Source organism: Ostrinia nubilalis, chromosome 13 (genome assembly GCF_963855985.1).
Source record: "Ostrinia nubilalis chromosome 13, ilOstNubi1.1, whole genome shotgun sequence".
In the NCBI taxonomy this organism is placed as follows: Eukaryota; Metazoa; Arthropoda; class Insecta; order Lepidoptera; family Crambidae; genus Ostrinia; species Ostrinia nubilalis.
In genome coordinates this window covers 10,653,374-10,670,141 of record NC_087100.1, presented here as the reverse complement: position 1 = coordinate 10,670,141, position 16,768 = coordinate 10,653,374, and the positions used below count along the sequence as shown (strand labels likewise).

General features: G+C 35.3%; 2 protein-coding genes across 5 annotated transcripts in view; one reads left to right on the top strand and one right to left on the bottom strand.

Moving 5' to 3' along the window:
* The first annotated feature begins 51 nt into the window (after positions 1 to 51).
* LOC135077320 (fas-binding factor 1 homolog) lies at positions 52 to 4,603 on the top strand. The gene is made up of 11 exons (XM_063971849.1): positions 52 to 1,155; positions 1,462 to 1,613; positions 1,974 to 2,152; positions 2,226 to 2,486; positions 2,560 to 2,753; positions 2,828 to 2,934; positions 3,021 to 3,146; positions 3,214 to 3,351; positions 3,432 to 3,541; positions 3,630 to 4,179; positions 4,416 to 4,603. The coding sequence occupies exons 1-11, from the start codon at positions 99 to 101 to the stop codon at positions 4,530 to 4,532; spliced, it is 2,991 nt and encodes a 996-aa protein (XP_063827919.1). The 5' UTR covers positions 52 to 98; the 3' UTR covers positions 4,533 to 4,603.
* Positions 4,589 to 16,768, bottom strand: part of LOC135077654 (rab11 family-interacting protein 4) — a 92,952-nt gene continuing 80,772 nt past the window's right edge. For 3 of the 4 annotated variants that reach the window (XM_063972217.1, XM_063972214.1, XM_063972215.1), the window contains 6 exons: positions 9,651 to 9,785; positions 8,844 to 8,996; positions 7,140 to 7,422; positions 6,589 to 6,734; positions 5,862 to 5,909; positions 4,589 to 5,556 (listed from right to left, as the gene is read on the bottom strand). In XM_063972217.1, coding sequence (XP_063828287.1) covers positions 5,416 to 5,556; positions 5,862 to 5,909; positions 6,589 to 6,734; positions 7,140 to 7,422; positions 8,844 to 8,996; positions 9,651 to 9,785 — 906 coding nt within the window. In that variant the 3' untranslated portion in view covers positions 4,589 to 5,415. The remainder of the gene's footprint in view (positions 5,557 to 5,861; positions 5,910 to 6,588; positions 6,735 to 7,139; positions 7,423 to 8,843; positions 8,997 to 9,650; positions 9,786 to 16,768) is intronic. The other variant, XM_063972216.1, reaches the window with a different exon arrangement.

Below are 16,768 nucleotides of genomic sequence, written 5' to 3'. Positions count from 1 at the left end.
CATGTTGGCAATTTCCGTTTCCATGGCGGCGATTTTGTAAACAAACGAGTTTCGCTTATGATTTTGCGAGTTTATTTTTTCATTATTTGATTATTAACATGAGTTTTAATATCGACGACCCATTGGCGGGCATACTAAGCGATGGAAGTGACGACAGCTTCTTTGATGATGATATATTGGGAAAGAAAAAACCTGTAAAAAAGATAGGTACCCCAACTCCTGAAAAAAAGAGCGCCTTGTTCAATTTAGATATCGACAAACCAAGCACTAGTATTTCTGAAGCTAAAAAGGATTCGTTGTTTGATTTGGGTAAGCCAGATGTAAAATCAGAAGAGCCGAAAACTTCAAGTTTTAAGCCAGTTTCACCAGCTCCTTTCAAACGCACCCTTTCCAAAGAATCTGTGAAATTTGATTCTAAAAAGTCGGTGGAGACTGCGAAATCACCAGCAAAAGCTAAAATCAGTGCGAGTGCAGACTCTCTTGACATATTAGGAGACTTGAACTTTGATACGAAGAAAGATGCAGGGCAAAAGTCTATTGAGAAGGGCAAAAGTTCGCAGTCATTGCTAGATGATATTCTTGGAGGCAGTTCAGCAAAAACACCCAGTTCCACTCAAATTACCCGCCCAGCTACTGCTGCTAAGAGTCAGGAGTTTGACTTCGATTCGATTTTGGGTAAAAGTGAATCGAAACCCAGTGTATCAAGCAAGAACGTTCCTTCAAAACAACCTGCTAAAACTGAAAAACCTAAAGATGTAGCGCCTAAGAAAAAGACTAGTGAAGACTGGCTGGGAATATTTCAGGATAAAGAAGAAAATGAGGATGCTACTGATATGCCATCTTGGCTTGGTGGTGGAGATTCTAAAAAGAAAAAGGCTGCTAATAATGAAACTAAAGAGCCACCGCAGAAGGCAAAAGAGGTTGCGAAAGAGGAAGAAAGAGATGTAGTAACAGAAAAAGACGAGAGAAAGGTAAAAGAGTCAGTAGTAGAACCAATGCAAACAATTAATCCAATGTTGAAACCTGTCGTATTACAAGGTAGCAATGAAGACCTAACGGCAGAGGGTGCAGCTATGTACATGCAGGAGCAAGAGTCGCAGCTGATGGTCGCTCTGCAATTGAAGGCGCAGGAAGAAAAGCTTGCTTCTATGAAAAGTACGTAGAATTCTTTTTAGAACTTGTAGAATGCTAATAATTGTGGAAGACGTTTCAAAAATTTTAAGATTGTCAAAGGTTCTGCTGACATAATACAAAAATTACTTCTAATCTAGTGCCTATTAGATACCGCAGTAGCACAGTAGGTGAAATAATGCACAGTCAAAGTCCTATAAGTAGTTTGAAATATCTAATATTATTATGCCTTCAGAATATTTTACAAAACACTGGAATGACTTCGTTATCCTCTTTACTTTTTCTACAAACCTGTTAAACCTTAGTAAATTTTTCCAACTTGCTTGGTAGTGCGTCAAAATGAGAGCCAGCGCTTGCACCGCGAAGCAGCGCGGGCGCATCACGACCAACTGGACGCCATGCTGCAGAGACAGATGCAGCATCGCGCTCAAATGCAGGCCATCATTAGCGCGCACCAGGAGAGGATAAGCCAGAGGATCAAGGTTGTATGGCAAACCCAGTACCCAGTCCAGGCTCTCTTGGAGTTGGGGGTTGTATATTATTGCGTTGATCCATTGTAAGGTCCCTCTAAGGGCGATGAATTTGTAAGCCCAAATCTACATCAGAGATAATCCCCGGCCTATTTGCTTACTCGTACAAGCAAAGCTGCTTTTGTCAAACCTACTGCTCTTAGATTTTTGAAATTCAAGTGATTTGCCATTGATTTGGCTGATTTTAAAGATAAAGAACAATAGTAGCCAGTTCTACAAAAGGTCAACAAAACCTTTTGTAGAACTGGCTACTATTGTTTATTTACTGTTAGTATTTTATCTGCTTAGAAACCAACGTGATTATCATTTTAGGCTCTATTAGGCACATCGAACACGGAGGAAAACATAAATTCCAGTGACGAACTTGACGGAGCACCAGGTGAGCGGAAAGAAAGTCCTCATATGAAAGAAAAGAAGCAGCTGTTGCAATTGGTTCAGTCTTTGCAAGAGAACCACGACAAAGAAATAGATTTGATGGAAACATCTTATAGGTAATTCTGAACATTTCTTCCTAAAAATGTTGGTTAATTTATCATGATATTAAATTATTTCATTCATATTCAGACGACAACTGGCCTTCCTAGAAGTATCACTAAGTCAAGGCGAAGAAAGAATGAAAGAAGAAAGCGAGAAGTTGTCAAAGTTCTATTCGGAGAAGATACATTGGCTGGAGGAACATCAAGAGCTGTACAAGAAGCTTACAGAAGAGAACTTGACAGCTCTGACGGAACGTCATAAGGCTGAGAATGAGATGTTAAGGCAACAGCACCTTGAAAACATCAGGATCCTTCAAGAACACCATGCAACTCTGATGGATAACATAAAGTGAGCGTCAATAACATTTATATTTTTTCTTTAATTAATTTCTATCTACAGTAAATTATTTTCCATTGTAAAGGAATGCAGTAAAGCAAGAACAAACCCTCATTCAAGACGCAGCAGGTTTTTCTTCGAATCTTCAAGAGCTGGTATCAGATGTAAAGGAGAATAAAACACAGTTTCAACAGCTGGTTGATAGAGTTCAATCGCTTGCAGAGAACACACAACGTGAAGCAGAAAGAAGTGTAGAATCAAGGCAAACTCAAATTAATGGTCAGTTTCCTTTCCAAAAACTTAATATATTATACCTTTAGATGATTAAATTATTAATATCTTGCATATTTCAGATATGATCCAGCAGCTGAAAACCGATCGTGAAAACTTTGAAAAAGAAAAAATAGAAAGCAGAGAAATAGTAAAGTTATTGGAATCGAGACTCAAACAGATGAATGAGGCAAGTATATTTTTAATGAAAGAAACAGCCTAGTAGAATTTTTATTTAATTTTAATAGTCACCATATTAATTTCATGATGTTGCAGTCAATAGAAGAAGAGATGGCTAATATGAAGCAGAAGAAAATGGAATTTGAATTTGAAAAGGCGACATTCAATAAGCAGACGGAATTTGCCAAAAATGTTCTGAAGAAACAAGACGAAGAAATTAAGGTACGTTGCAGGGACTGACTGCAATAGTTTATACAAATTAATTATTTAAACGATTTAATGTTCGCAGATGGTGAAAGAAGATATGCAAAGAGAATTCCGTGAGAAAATAGACAAACTTAATGAAGAGAAAATGCATGTACAAAAAGATAGCATCATATTGGCGAAAGAAAAAGCTTCAATACAAAGCATAAAACAAGAGCTGGAGGTATAGTAATTATAGCAAAGTAAATAAAATAAATTCTACAAATGATTGCTAAATATTATAATTTTCCGTTAAACTTTCAGAAAATGAAAGCTGAATTGCAGGCTCAAATGGAAGAAGTTGCAGAAGATAGATTGAGATTGAATTTGGAAAAACAACAGTCACACATGGATGAACAGAGAATTATGGCAAAGTAACTATAGCAATACCTACTAACTATTAATATTGAGAAACCATCAAGATAAGATCACATATTTTAAAATTGTATCGTTTTGTTTCAGAGGCCGCGATTTAGAACTTTTAGTAAAAGCTGCAATGGAAAAACAATCTCAAGCAGACAAAAAGTATTCCGAAGCCGAACTCATCCAAAGCAAATATGAAGAAAGAATACGTCGCATTCAGGAACACGCTGTATCATTGAACGCAAGGGAAAAACAAATAGCTAAGGAAAAAGTATCCTTATCGAGAGAAAGATTAGCCCTTCATAATGAAAAGAAACAAATGGAGAGCAGACAACAGTGTTCTTTATGTAAATCAACCCAACAAGTTCCACTTTATAACTTTGAGACTGCCAATACCTTTCCTGATAGTTACCACAATGTATCAGTTTCGAGAGACGAAGGTGATTCCAATGTTATGTCTGCTATGAAAGCAATTGCTCAAGAATTGGTGAGTTTGAAACTGAAAAAGCAAATGGATTTACGTCAAAGGTCTGAGTTGAGTAGAATGTCGATATCAGGGCATGATGATAGACACATGGAAGATATCGGACCACAATCTGATAGTTTGCAACCACAACCAGCAATGGAGTCTACGTCTGGAGGTTTCAAGGTAAGCTAGTCTTATATCGTATACTTAATGAATTAGGCAAGAACGTTGTCTAGGACACTTACTGCTATGCTACTATTGATGAGTGAATTCGTATTCACTTAGCTTTGCTATTTTAAAAAGTAATTTTTTATAATAGCTTAAAATTACCAGTCTTGTGACTACAGTCTAAAACTAGGGGGATTCATGTCCCAGTTATACGTGTGGTACTTTTACTTATTAAAATTGTCTGTCTACAGGACTATATGGATCCAAAATTTATGATGTTGCGACTTGATATCCAGAAAATGTTTGGCAACTTGGACCAAAGCGATAAGGAAGGTGGCGAAGACGGTGCAGACGAAAAAGAAGAATAGTAATTTAGGTATACTTATTATAACTTTCATATAAGATTAACCAATAAAAGACTGAATAATTACAATTTCATTTAATTTATGAGAATGACTAATTAATATTACTTCTATTTTACAGCTATTTATTAATCATGTTATCAAAATGTACACAAATGCCTACAAACCTATATTACATTTTAAAATTATAAATATCTCATTGTAAAAATATAGGTACACAAATTCTCTTATTAACAAATGTTTTAATCTAGATCTAGGGGTTGAAGCTGTAGACCCAATTAGGTTCTCACGCTTCATTTTAATGGCTTTAGGCATTTTAGGTTTTTTAGTGATTCTACCTAAATATTTTTATTACAAAAAATAACTATCTTATATGCACCCAAAATTAACATTCGCTCCCAGTCTTTCATAATAATTGCTTTAAGTAGTTTATAAACGTTATGGACGGCCTGGCCTTTGCGTAATTACTAATAACAATACGCATAGTTTGCACAGATCTGTATAAAATATTAATTCTAAAACTCTATTTCATTAACATTGTAAGAACATACCTACTAACATAAAAAGAGCCTTTCATAATCATACACATTAAAAGGAACAGGTCCTTAATGTTAAAGTAGGTATATTATTATTTATACGACAAACTATTTACAAACATTTATGGAGAAGACTTTCAGCATAACATAAGATTTAATTTTTCATTCACGAAACAAATCATTCTCTATTTCTTTTTATCACAGTACAAACATTACACTTAACATCAAAATCGATAATTTTTTTCGTAATATAATTTTTATACGTGAAAACCAATAAAAATTTAATAAAATATCAAAATTAAATAATGCCGAAATGTTGAATTGGAAAACTTTGAACTGTATCATCATTTATGTTATGACTTCTCCCCTAAATCCTTTTGATATTTGACCTCCAGTAATTGCGGGTAATTCTCTACAATAGTCAATAGGATACCGTCTATGTAATTTCGCAGTTGGACGTTGACATCTTGTTGTTCTTTTAAAGCTTTCTGCAACTGCAATGAGAAAAAAAAAACAAGTTTAGTTAATGCCTTTTGATTGCAGGTTGCTGTAAAACCAAAGTAGAAACCAAAATATTTTAATGGGTAATTGATATGAGCAGTGCATTCAAACTTGTATGTATATCGATGATATTATTATCGACGTGCTGTAAGCCCACAGTATGAAAAAGGTACCATTTTGATGCAAAATGTAACAAAATGATAGTATAAGTACAGAGATATAGCGGAGAGCATGCATAATAAGTTAGTAGGATAGTTAACTAAAGGTACAACATGCACAGTTAGTAAAAAAATCGTACCTTTTCCATCTCTATGTCGAGATCAGTTTGTGTATCGCTACCATGGAGCTGCAAAAATGCATACATAAAAATATAGCTTCGCAAATAAGTCAGTAGTCAAAGCAAAGCATTCTATGTATCTTAAATAAACTGGGAATATTTAATATGGCATTTAAAGCTTTCAATTTCACTATGCCAATGTTTGAAATTAATTTTACTTGCATATGAAAATAACAGTCGAGCTTTGCATGCAAACATACTCATTAGCTCTCGTTGTAAAATTATGGGTATGGTTTTTATAGTAACTATTTACGGACAGAAATTTGCATTTAATTGCCTTGATAATCAAGTACAGTGATTGTTTTCACAGTTCATTGATGTTTTGCTTGTAAGAAGGAAGACATTTTAAACTATACAAATACTACAACATTTTTTATCATTGTGATTGTTTCAACATAATACTTCCGATCATTAATTGCGTGTTATTTGTTTAATCTTAACTTCCTTAGTTATTGTCATTAAATCAATACAAATAATAATGTGAGAAATTCCTCGCACAAAATGTGAGTAAGTATAAAACAATATTTACGTTCCCAAATCATCAATGTGCGTGAGTCACTGTAACCTATTTTTACCATGAAATGCGTTTGTTGTTTGCTTGTTAAATGATAAGTAATGTTCGACTATGATTTTGCCTATCAATGGATGGAAACCTAAATGTTTTGGTTTAGTCTGGTGTTGTATTTACCTCGTCATCGCTCATCTGTGAGAGTTCATGCGCCAAGGAGTTGGTTCCAACGAGAGGGCCGCTGACTCCGTCCAGCAGGCTGCGGCCTTCTTCCACTCCGAGTGTTAGAATCTGGGCCTGCAGTTCTTCTTGCGCTTCCGATAGAGCTGCAAGGAAAAATGAAGGTTATTGGTTTGTTTTAAGGAGTCAATTTGTTTAATATTATTCACCATGGCAAAAGTGACTGCTAGGTAGGTATACGTTTTGGGATGATATCTTTTATCTTCTGTCACGGAAACACCCAGTTAAACTCACGCTTTATTTATATCAATATCATAAGAAATCTATGATATGAATCATAATTATAAATGTGATAAGACCAATACACAAGGTTAGGTAAATTCGATAAAAAAATTACCTGACTGGCAATGGCGAATAAATGAACGGTATATCGGCGTGCGTACGTGCAAACCTCTGAGTACCTTTGCAACAGTCGATAAAGACTAAAAATCGCCGGAAAGTATCGATTACCTTTCCTTATGTAAAAGCTTAAAAACTTATAGGCGACTTACATTTATTCTGTGTCCTAAGCAGCGTGAGTTCCTTCCTCAACTCATCGAGCCTCGGGTCTGGTGGGGGTGGAGGCGCATCTCTCAATCTTTGGAGTTCCAGTTTAGCCGCAGCCAGCAAGTCTGCTGTAGCAGCTGCTGCTTCTCTCTCACGCCTCTCTGCCTCTCTTGCTGCGCTGAGCTGCGCAGCGAGCTCACCAACTTGCTCTTGGGCTTCGCGGTGAGCTCTTACTGATATTTCAGCGTTCGCTCTGAGGGTTTCAGCCACGCCACGGAGTCTTCCCACCTGGAATACAGAGGAATGATCATTAACGCTTTTGTTATCATATTTAATAATTATATCATTGGGTAAGTAGGTAGGTATGTAAAAATTTTACGTAATTATTTGTGATCTGCAGAATCGGTAACTTTATGGTTAATCGACTCATATACCTACCTTAAATTTTTTAACATAACAATTAACAATCAACTTAGACAGTGGCACGGCACTAAATATAAGTATATACAATTTATTTAAAACTACCACACGGTTTTGTTATGGTGCCTTGCTTTTCTCTCTAGAGTTTTCTTGCCTTGTCTCCTAAATAGTTTTATATCTGGCACTTAGCCAGAAGGATATCTTAGACTTGTCATGCTCACGAAAATGTCTCTGGGGTAGTGGCGTGTGAGGCGGGTCGTTACATTCCCTATAATATGGTCGAGTGAAGCGATGGCTGGTTCACACGTCATGTCTGTGAACAGGCGCTGCCTTCGGGGACTGGTCAAGGAAAGATATACCTGACATAAAATATATGTATCAAAACGCAACAATTAACCTAGAAATTAGCACGGCACTAAAGTAATATATTCAAAACTGCCACGCGGTCTCGTGCTAGATGGGCGTCTTAAAGGCCACCTTCTATCAACGGGAGCGCGTGGTAAGTAACTTGCTTCTGAATGTATGTAATTTCCTACTTTTTTATATTTTTAAACCGGCAGACAGTGGTGACTGAGTTTGTTGCGGCGCTTCTTCTCAGCACTTGCCAAATGTTTGTCTCGAAGCGCTGGTAGGGCAAAAAAAGAATGAGACATGTATAGGCTTCTTAAGAGCATTTGACGATTTGCAAGAACTAATTTAATTAGTCTAAACAAATAAAGATAATTTTGATTTTGATTTTGATTTTGAATCGGTGAAGGAATTGCATTGCACCATCACACAAATTCTAAACAACATTCTAATTAAGCATGTTATCTACACTACGAGCTGGCAACTCGATGTCCTTTTACCAAGCTAATTTTAATATATTGAATTGTAAATTCGGCTTGCTCTTTGCTTAGCTGTAAGCCGACAAAATCAGGCCTTACTCCTCCTGGAATGAATTTGTTTACTAACTTAAAATGTTAATTTGAGATTCAAATTAACATTTTAATTACTTTCAAATACTTTTACAAGTTTACCTTGAAGCGAACAAATTTCCACTTTGGGCATTGAGCTGCCTATTTATGAATTTGAATAAAACTAGTCGATATTCGTTGACCGCTGGATTGTTAAAGGTGATCCTACTGCTAGCATTTAGCTTAACTGGTGGAGTCAACGGGAATATCAGTAATTTTAGTGTCTTCACGACACGAGTGTATTGGTAATCTACAGACTGAGTGTACTGGATTTTAGAACTTATCGTCAATCACGATCATGTGAGGTTCTGGTCTTATAGGCTCAGCCCTTACCTCTTGCTTGAGATCAGAGGCCTCCGCCTCGGCAGTGGCCAGTCGGTCGGTGAGCACCGCCATCTGCGCATCTCTGTCCCGCTCCACCCTGGCGATGGCTTCGCGGCATCGCCGCTGCTCCTCCGCGATGCGCTCCTCGCATCTGCACTCGATCTAAACGACAAAATAAGTATCATTATTAAGAGTTTTGTCTCCTAAGCCACTTGAGAAGGACCAAGTTGAACAAGAAGCTTAAACACTATTAAAGTGGAAAGCGAGAGCATTTAAAGGACATCTTAAACATTTTAAATATTTCATTTCGTACTTGTTACCAGTACGGTAAAGTCCTTTACTTATATTTTATTTATAAGTCGTAATCTATTTTTGCTTTTATCAAATTGTTAGATAATAATCGCATCTATAAAGATTACCTATGTAATTGATGATAGTGAATTTAAAGCTAAATCTGGAACTCGTGTTTACTTCAGTCTGATTAGTAGATTCCATTCTAATCCTTTAATTCCTTTTATCATTAAGTAATTTAATTTTATGTTTGTTTTCAAATTACTCAGCAATTTCTCGACCAGTTCTAATAAAGACTTAGAACTACCTACTGGTTTTAGTTGGAAAAAAATTACCAAATGTCTTTCCACTCTCAGAGCTCCTCACTTCTATCTCAAAACCCTACAACCCACACCTACCTCTTATCACTTGATCCACTTAGTGGATAGGACTTTTGCGAATGAGAGGGAATAAAGGTAAGGGGCAGCACAAAAGATACCGATGGCTTGGCTCATGCGCGGCCCCTAAACAAGATAAGATCATTACCTCTCTGATCTGCTCATCCAGCATGTGGACCCTGGCTTGCAGCACGGCGTTGTCGGCCTTCGCCCTCGCGTACCGCTCGTCAGCCGTGCTCTGTGTGTCGGCCAGTGACGTCACTTGCTGCTGCAGGAGTTGGACCTGGGGACCAAAGACCTTCATGTCAAGTTAGATTGCTAAGGAGAGGGGAAATTGAACATTAGATAGTATCTAGCAGCTAGATGCTATTATTTATTATTGATATTATTATACAGGATGTTAGGTAAATGGGTATTATGAGCCGACACTAGCCCATGTTAACATGGCCATAAAATGGTATGGTGAAGTCAGAAAATTGATATCTTCATTTTAATTATTTTAATTTTCATACAAATCGGATTTTATAAAATTTATTTTGTATGAAAATTAAAAAAAAATGATGATATCAAATTTCTGACTTCACTATACCATTTATATGCTCATATTAACATGGGCTAGTGTCGGCTCATATGCCTATTTACCTAACACCCTGTATATTATTATAACCCTTACTAAAAAAAGATTTTAGTAAGGGTTCCAATCAACATTAGTCATGTTGAGGACAAAACTTTTATTAATGTGGTCTATATTGTAGGTACTAACACAGAATAATAATAAGTACTGTACTAATACCCGCGTTTTCAGATGGAGACGTGCGCATACACGATTGAAATGTAGGTATTTCTTAGTTTAGGCACATGTTTAGGTTGCAGAATCAATTCTAGAAAATTTATAGCGCACGGGCTAATCTATGATATTTTTTATTGATGAAGTTAATACAATGTTGGTAAATATTTTTATACAACTTGGTTATAATAACTTATTAGTTTCAATTATTGTGAAAAATGCAGTTAGGCTATAAGTAATAAATAATCTGTAGATCCTATTACTTAATTAGCCTCTTATGCATTTTAATTTCCTTCTTATACTTCCTCGATTAAAAATGTCTATGTGTGTTCTAAGCTGAATGAATATTCATTAGTTATAAGTTTTTCATTGAAGTGGGTTAATTTTAAAACTGCTGCTATGTTAATATGCTCATGATTTTTAATGTATAGAGTATTGAGTAGGTAAATATTTCTGCAGAAGCATTTTATGATAAATGTTGGAGGCAATATTTATATTGTCATATTTAATTATTTTTAACTTATTTATAGGTATATTATTTTAAATTCGATATAATTGACTGCGTTAAACCACTAAATGAATAAAATAATTGCGTGTTAAAGTACTTATTTACGATTAAAAATAAATTTCTAATTTTTCCTTTTTTATTTTTAACGTTCCTTCCTTCATTGTTATTAATGCATAATAGGCTGTATTATCTCTGTTAATTCTTTTATTTGTGATTTATTGTTGAACATCAGCTTCAAAGCTATTTTAAAGTTACTCAACATACCTATATGATTTGGTTTCCCGAGAGTGTAAAAATAAGTGCATTTGTTCTTGATTCATATTTATTCGCGGAGCATCCTTGAGTCATGCTCAAGGTACTCGTATAAGATTATCTCCGCACTGAGTTTTAATTGTAAGATCATTGCTACCGGTAATAATTTATTTTTAATCAATTTCTGCATCGACGGATACAGCGTCTGATTTAATTGTCACTTCAAGTTTAATTAGAAAAAACGTTTTGTAGTTTAAGTTTAAACTTAATCATTAATTGAAAAACCCTCTGGAAATCCGAATTTAATATTATTTAACGCAATATGTGTGATGCACATTTGAATAGAACAGAATTTGTGCCTTTATCATTCATTTATTTTCTTTCAGTTTTATGGTGTTCGCACGAAATTATTAAAAGTGCTAGCTAATACAAAACCGTGAATAATCTTGGTTTAATCTCTCTGTGCATCATTGAACTTGGTTATTTTGTTGTACCATTAGCCACATAGTAAGTAGAGTGTTTCGAGTATGCATGAATGGTCGTTGCGTGTAAATATTTTGCATGTTCTGTCCCAAATGGACTTTGTAGCTACAATACATCGAATGAAGGTCTTTGAAGATCAAATTCTGACTTCTCTCCTTCGTAAAACTATTATTGTATGAGTAAGTACTGTCTTCTCAATGACTACCAATTAGGTCTACGTGCTGCTAGCAGTCAAAAACAGGAAACTATTGATTTAGAGGGGTATATGAGACGTATGAATAACGAATACAAAAAGTATATTATGTAAGATATTTAATCAAATCACGCATAACAGACGGAAGCGACAACATTGTAGATGATACCAAACTAAATATAATTTCTCGTAAGTGGTTAGGTCATTCGCGTACAAATCATATTCACAAAAACATTCATGAGTATGAGTAAATTGATCAAGTGCCAAGTGATTCAGTTTGGTATGAGGACACCTCTCTTCTCATCTCACTGCTGGTTCATTTTCGCGTCTGTGAAAGTATACAACTTTACTGACAGCAATTATATCGATCGCCATTGATCTATAAAGATTCACTTCAGTAACTTTCACAACATTCAGTCTCAGTGTGAGTTGGGTCAATAAAAGTAGACGAGAAGATATTTACGATTTTGTATTCACATACATAAGCATGCTTAGGCCTATGCCTATGATCAATCACGTGACTTAGCGAAGGTTATTGACATAACGATATAAGTAGGCATTAGTTCTGCGAAAGATAATTGAAACACGCGTATGTTTGTCCCTGAGGCCAACCGTTAGACGCAATAGAGAATTCAGCGTTTGAAGATTGACGTGAAGAGCTATAAAATTATTTGGTCTATTGATCGCAAATTGAGATAACCCCCAGTGGTCGTAGTTGTAGACATTTCCAGAAAATAATTACAGCTTTATTAATTTGAGCTCGGTACTTATTAGGTAATTTCTTTTTTCTGAAAAATTGGTCAGAATCTTCACGTTTCGCTGCTACAACGTAATAATTCTAATAAGACGGTTTAATTGGTACATAAGCTTACAAACGGCTGTTAAATCTAGAGAAAGAGTAACTCTGGTCATTCAGTCAAAGTAAAGGTGAAAATGTAAATGATAATATTACGTACAGTAGGTAGGTATTTGTTAAATAATGATACAGAAGCGATGCAAGCATTTTAATATTCTACGACAAAGTCAAAAGTTTTACAAAAGATTGAACACAGTTTAGACCTCTATCAATGATTAATAAAAATATAAATATAGATAAATGATCAAATCAAATCAAACCTTACTGTTTATCATACTAAATAAAAGCAAATAAAAGATTACTCCTAACTCAATGTTAACAATCTTTAGTAGTGCACTGCACTAGTTTCTTCTATCAGCCACCGCACACGCTTTTTGTGCAGTTTTTGTCAAGTCATGTAATTTAATGCACATCTATTAACACTGCCACTGACTGGCCCGTTTAATACCGCTAGCTATGTCTTTGATTGGTAAAAAAGTCACAGTCTACATTTAAAATTCCTTTCCATCATTGCGCATTGTTCTTCGCTTTTGGAATTCTCTCCACTTTTGATTTCACCTTCAGCTTTATTAGGTACGACCTATTTCGTTTCCGATGTTCGAATGACATTAAACTTATGAAGTTATTCAATTTCTAGTATCATAGCGGATGGAGCTGGTAAATCGTCCAGTACTTGACCGTTTAAAGTAATTTAAAATACACTTTCGCGAAGTAATTATAGGTTCGTTATCCATTTGCAATCGCAAAGCATGTTATTCATAATCATGTGGAAGAATTTCAGTAGTTTTGATGATACATAAATAATTATTAAAGCTTTTTTAAGTATCAAAGCAGTGTCTATTCACAAGATGTGGGTACCAGATATCGGTGAAAGTGAAACTAATCTGTTTCATCGAATTTCTACGCAGCTGGTAATAGCTGGAGATATTATTGCTCTGCCTATAATGTAATCTTTGGGTGATGTTGAGATGAGTTATTTATTAATTAATACATCGTGCGGTAATATTTACAAACAATAACGATTCGAGTTAGAAATCTGCGTTGAAAGATGAATAAGATTGATAAGTACCTACTAACTAAAAATATTTTTGACTAATTTGTGCATTAAAATATGGATTTCAATAATTTAATAGGTTTAAAGATCTTGTTTAATAAGCAGTGAAAATATCTGGTAGATCATCGATCCACTAATAAATTAATTTGTTAAAACCGTCTTCTTACTCATTACTTATAAAAATGTTGATGAGTAGGTAATTATTACTCGTTGATAAACAGTCCACCACTGTATTACTAACAATGTCAACAGCGATAACCTCGACATTAACTCAATATGTGGACAGAAGTTAAATGTGGACACCTCTGAGATCATCCATGCACACGAAATTATCAAGATAAGTAATTTATTTAATAAGTTCTTCACTACGTTTTTCTTTTCTAAGTCTAGCCGCATTGTAGGCATTTGATGTTTTTAGCAATTTCAATTCTGGCTTCCTCAACTACACTCAATTGGATTCACTTAGTTACTATCTTGAGTTTAAATTGAATTTCATCGGAGCCACCGCCTTAATTAAAACAATGAAAGTGTTCGGAGCAATTGAACGGTAACGATAGCTATGTTAAACTATGATTAGTATCGGTAGAGCAGCAAATAGGCGTTCTAAGGCTACGGTTGCATGAGCTAAAGACGGAGCGGGTATTTATTTTGCAAGCTACATTGAAGTTCAAATAAAAAGGCAATAATTTACTCAGTCTAAATTTTTATACAATTTCAGTCAGTTATTTTATTCCTAAGTAATTTGGGTAAGTTTAAGTGTTTGTAAGTATTCTGAAAGTTTTGTTCTTAGATAGTATTGGTATGTTTAGGAGTTTGTAAGTAGGTATTCTGAAATATGCATTTTGGAAATGTAGACTTCCTACATCCATAAAATTAAATTAAATTGCCTTTGACTCCACCCTTTATCTCATTTCATTCCTCTTTTTCTTCTACGACGACTCTTGTATCACAATAGATTGGCATATCATATTTTAAGCCAACCATTTCATCTTGTAGAAAATTTTAACTTGCATAACATTCCACACCTATCTATAAACGGAGCCTTGCCTTAAGCCAGCATCGTGACTTCCCAGAGCGCACATTTTCTTGAGACCTGTCTAGCAACTTTCCACCGTTTGTTAAACAACTACGTTTACTCCCACAGATGGATTTTGCGGCTCTTAGTTTCGTTCAATTACCGTCTGAATGGCTTGTGTGACATTTGATTTTGCATTACTTCCTACTATTACATGCATTGCTCACTTTACTCTGGAGAGTTTACACCTGTGGTTTAGCTATTGTCGCCTAATACGCATTTAGCTTTATTGTTTGAAGATCTATTGTCTATTGGCTATCCACAAGATGCAAATAGATCTTGCTGTCTTTAAAGCTTATACTATTATTTTAGTACTAGCGGCCGCCCGCGACTTCGTACACGTGGATCCCGTTTTACCCCCTTCATCTATCTTACGGGGTTTAGATTTTTTCATACAAATGTTTTTTCCCGCTAACTCCCGTTCCCGTAGGAATTTTGCAATATCCTGTTGTAACTAAGCTTAAAGTTTACTAAGGTACCTGCATGCCAAATTTCAAGCGTCTAACTTAAGCGGTTTAGATTTTTCATACAAAAGGATTTTCCCGATAATTCCCGTTCCCGTGGGAATTTTTAAGTATACTATAACCTGCCCAGGAGTATGAAGATTAATTGTGCCAAGTTTCGTTAAAATCCGTCGAGTAGTTTTTGTTTCTATAAGGAACATACAGACAGACAGACAGACCGACAAAAATTTTACTGATTGCATTTTTGGCATCAGTATCGATCACTAATCACCCCCTGATAGTTATTTTGAAAATATATTTCATGTACAGAATTGACCTCTCTACAGATTTATTATAAGTATAGATTAGTAGGTTTTTTCGTTGGCATTGTTTATTCATCGAGCGTATCCCCTGACTATAACTGCAGCGAAACCCGGATTTACAGGTTGACCGCCATTATAGACAGTTTGGGTAGCTATAACCAAGTCGTTTTCCAACAATCCCTGTCCAGTAAACGTCGTATTTCCAGGCTTATAACTTGCTTTTGCGTTATTGTCCCATAGAACTTCTATTTGTTTATCAGTCCGTTCAAAGTGTTCATGACCAACAGTTACTGGCTAATTAGCCCAGGTCAATGCACAACCTGGCCAATTCCCACAAGTCCAAGCCATCGTGAGTCCAATCGATATGCAACAGCCAACGCATTCCGCTTCGTAACGGTGCGGAGATAATTTGATTAATTAGATCGTTAGTTGACAGACTTTTAACCTATAAAGTAAGCGATGATAACTTTTGTGTGTAACAACCGTTAGTCTGTGTGGGAATCAGTATTGATATTGCGACGTTCACACGTTTTAATCAGTGTTAAACCGTGAAGAAAATGTTTAATACCTAGGCCTACATTTTTGTCGAGGTAAAGCGGGAACTTAGTGTAAAATATTTGCTTTCATGAATTTTGGCCTTTGTTTTTGACCTTGGTTAGTTAGTGCCAGTGGTCATCGATAAGCTATATTTTAACGATTTTGGTGGGTCGTTCATTATTATATTAAGTGCTAAATAACATAGGTAGAAGTAGAAGTTTATTAGACAAGTTATTTTAAAAAGTAAACAATACACGCCCAGAGTCCGTTAGATATTGGCTGTAAGTTTTATAAATAACGTTTGTAACAATAATAAGAGCCTGACTATTTGTTATTAATGAATGGTTTGAAATAATACTATACATACTACCTAAATAACTTCATAACTTGTTATTTGTAATCGCTATTATGAAGACCACAAAAAACAATCATTTTTCATGTACTTTAGCTACATTATTTATTAAGTGTATAGGTAACTAATGTACCTACAGTTAATATTTATGAAATTATAAAATCAGGCGAAACCGGTTACATACTTACACGCTGAAAATAACTTAGAATGAAAACAGGCTGTTAAGTAATGATACTAATGATAGACGCTACTTAATTAACAAGGTTGTTTTTTGTGAAAAAACTTAAGTATTAACGTTTAACACAATGATATGGGAAGTCTGGTTTGGCTGATACACGCTATGCTAACCAGGTTATTAGCTGAACGTAATGCACAATTTTCCGTGCTGCGGCGGCCATGGCAC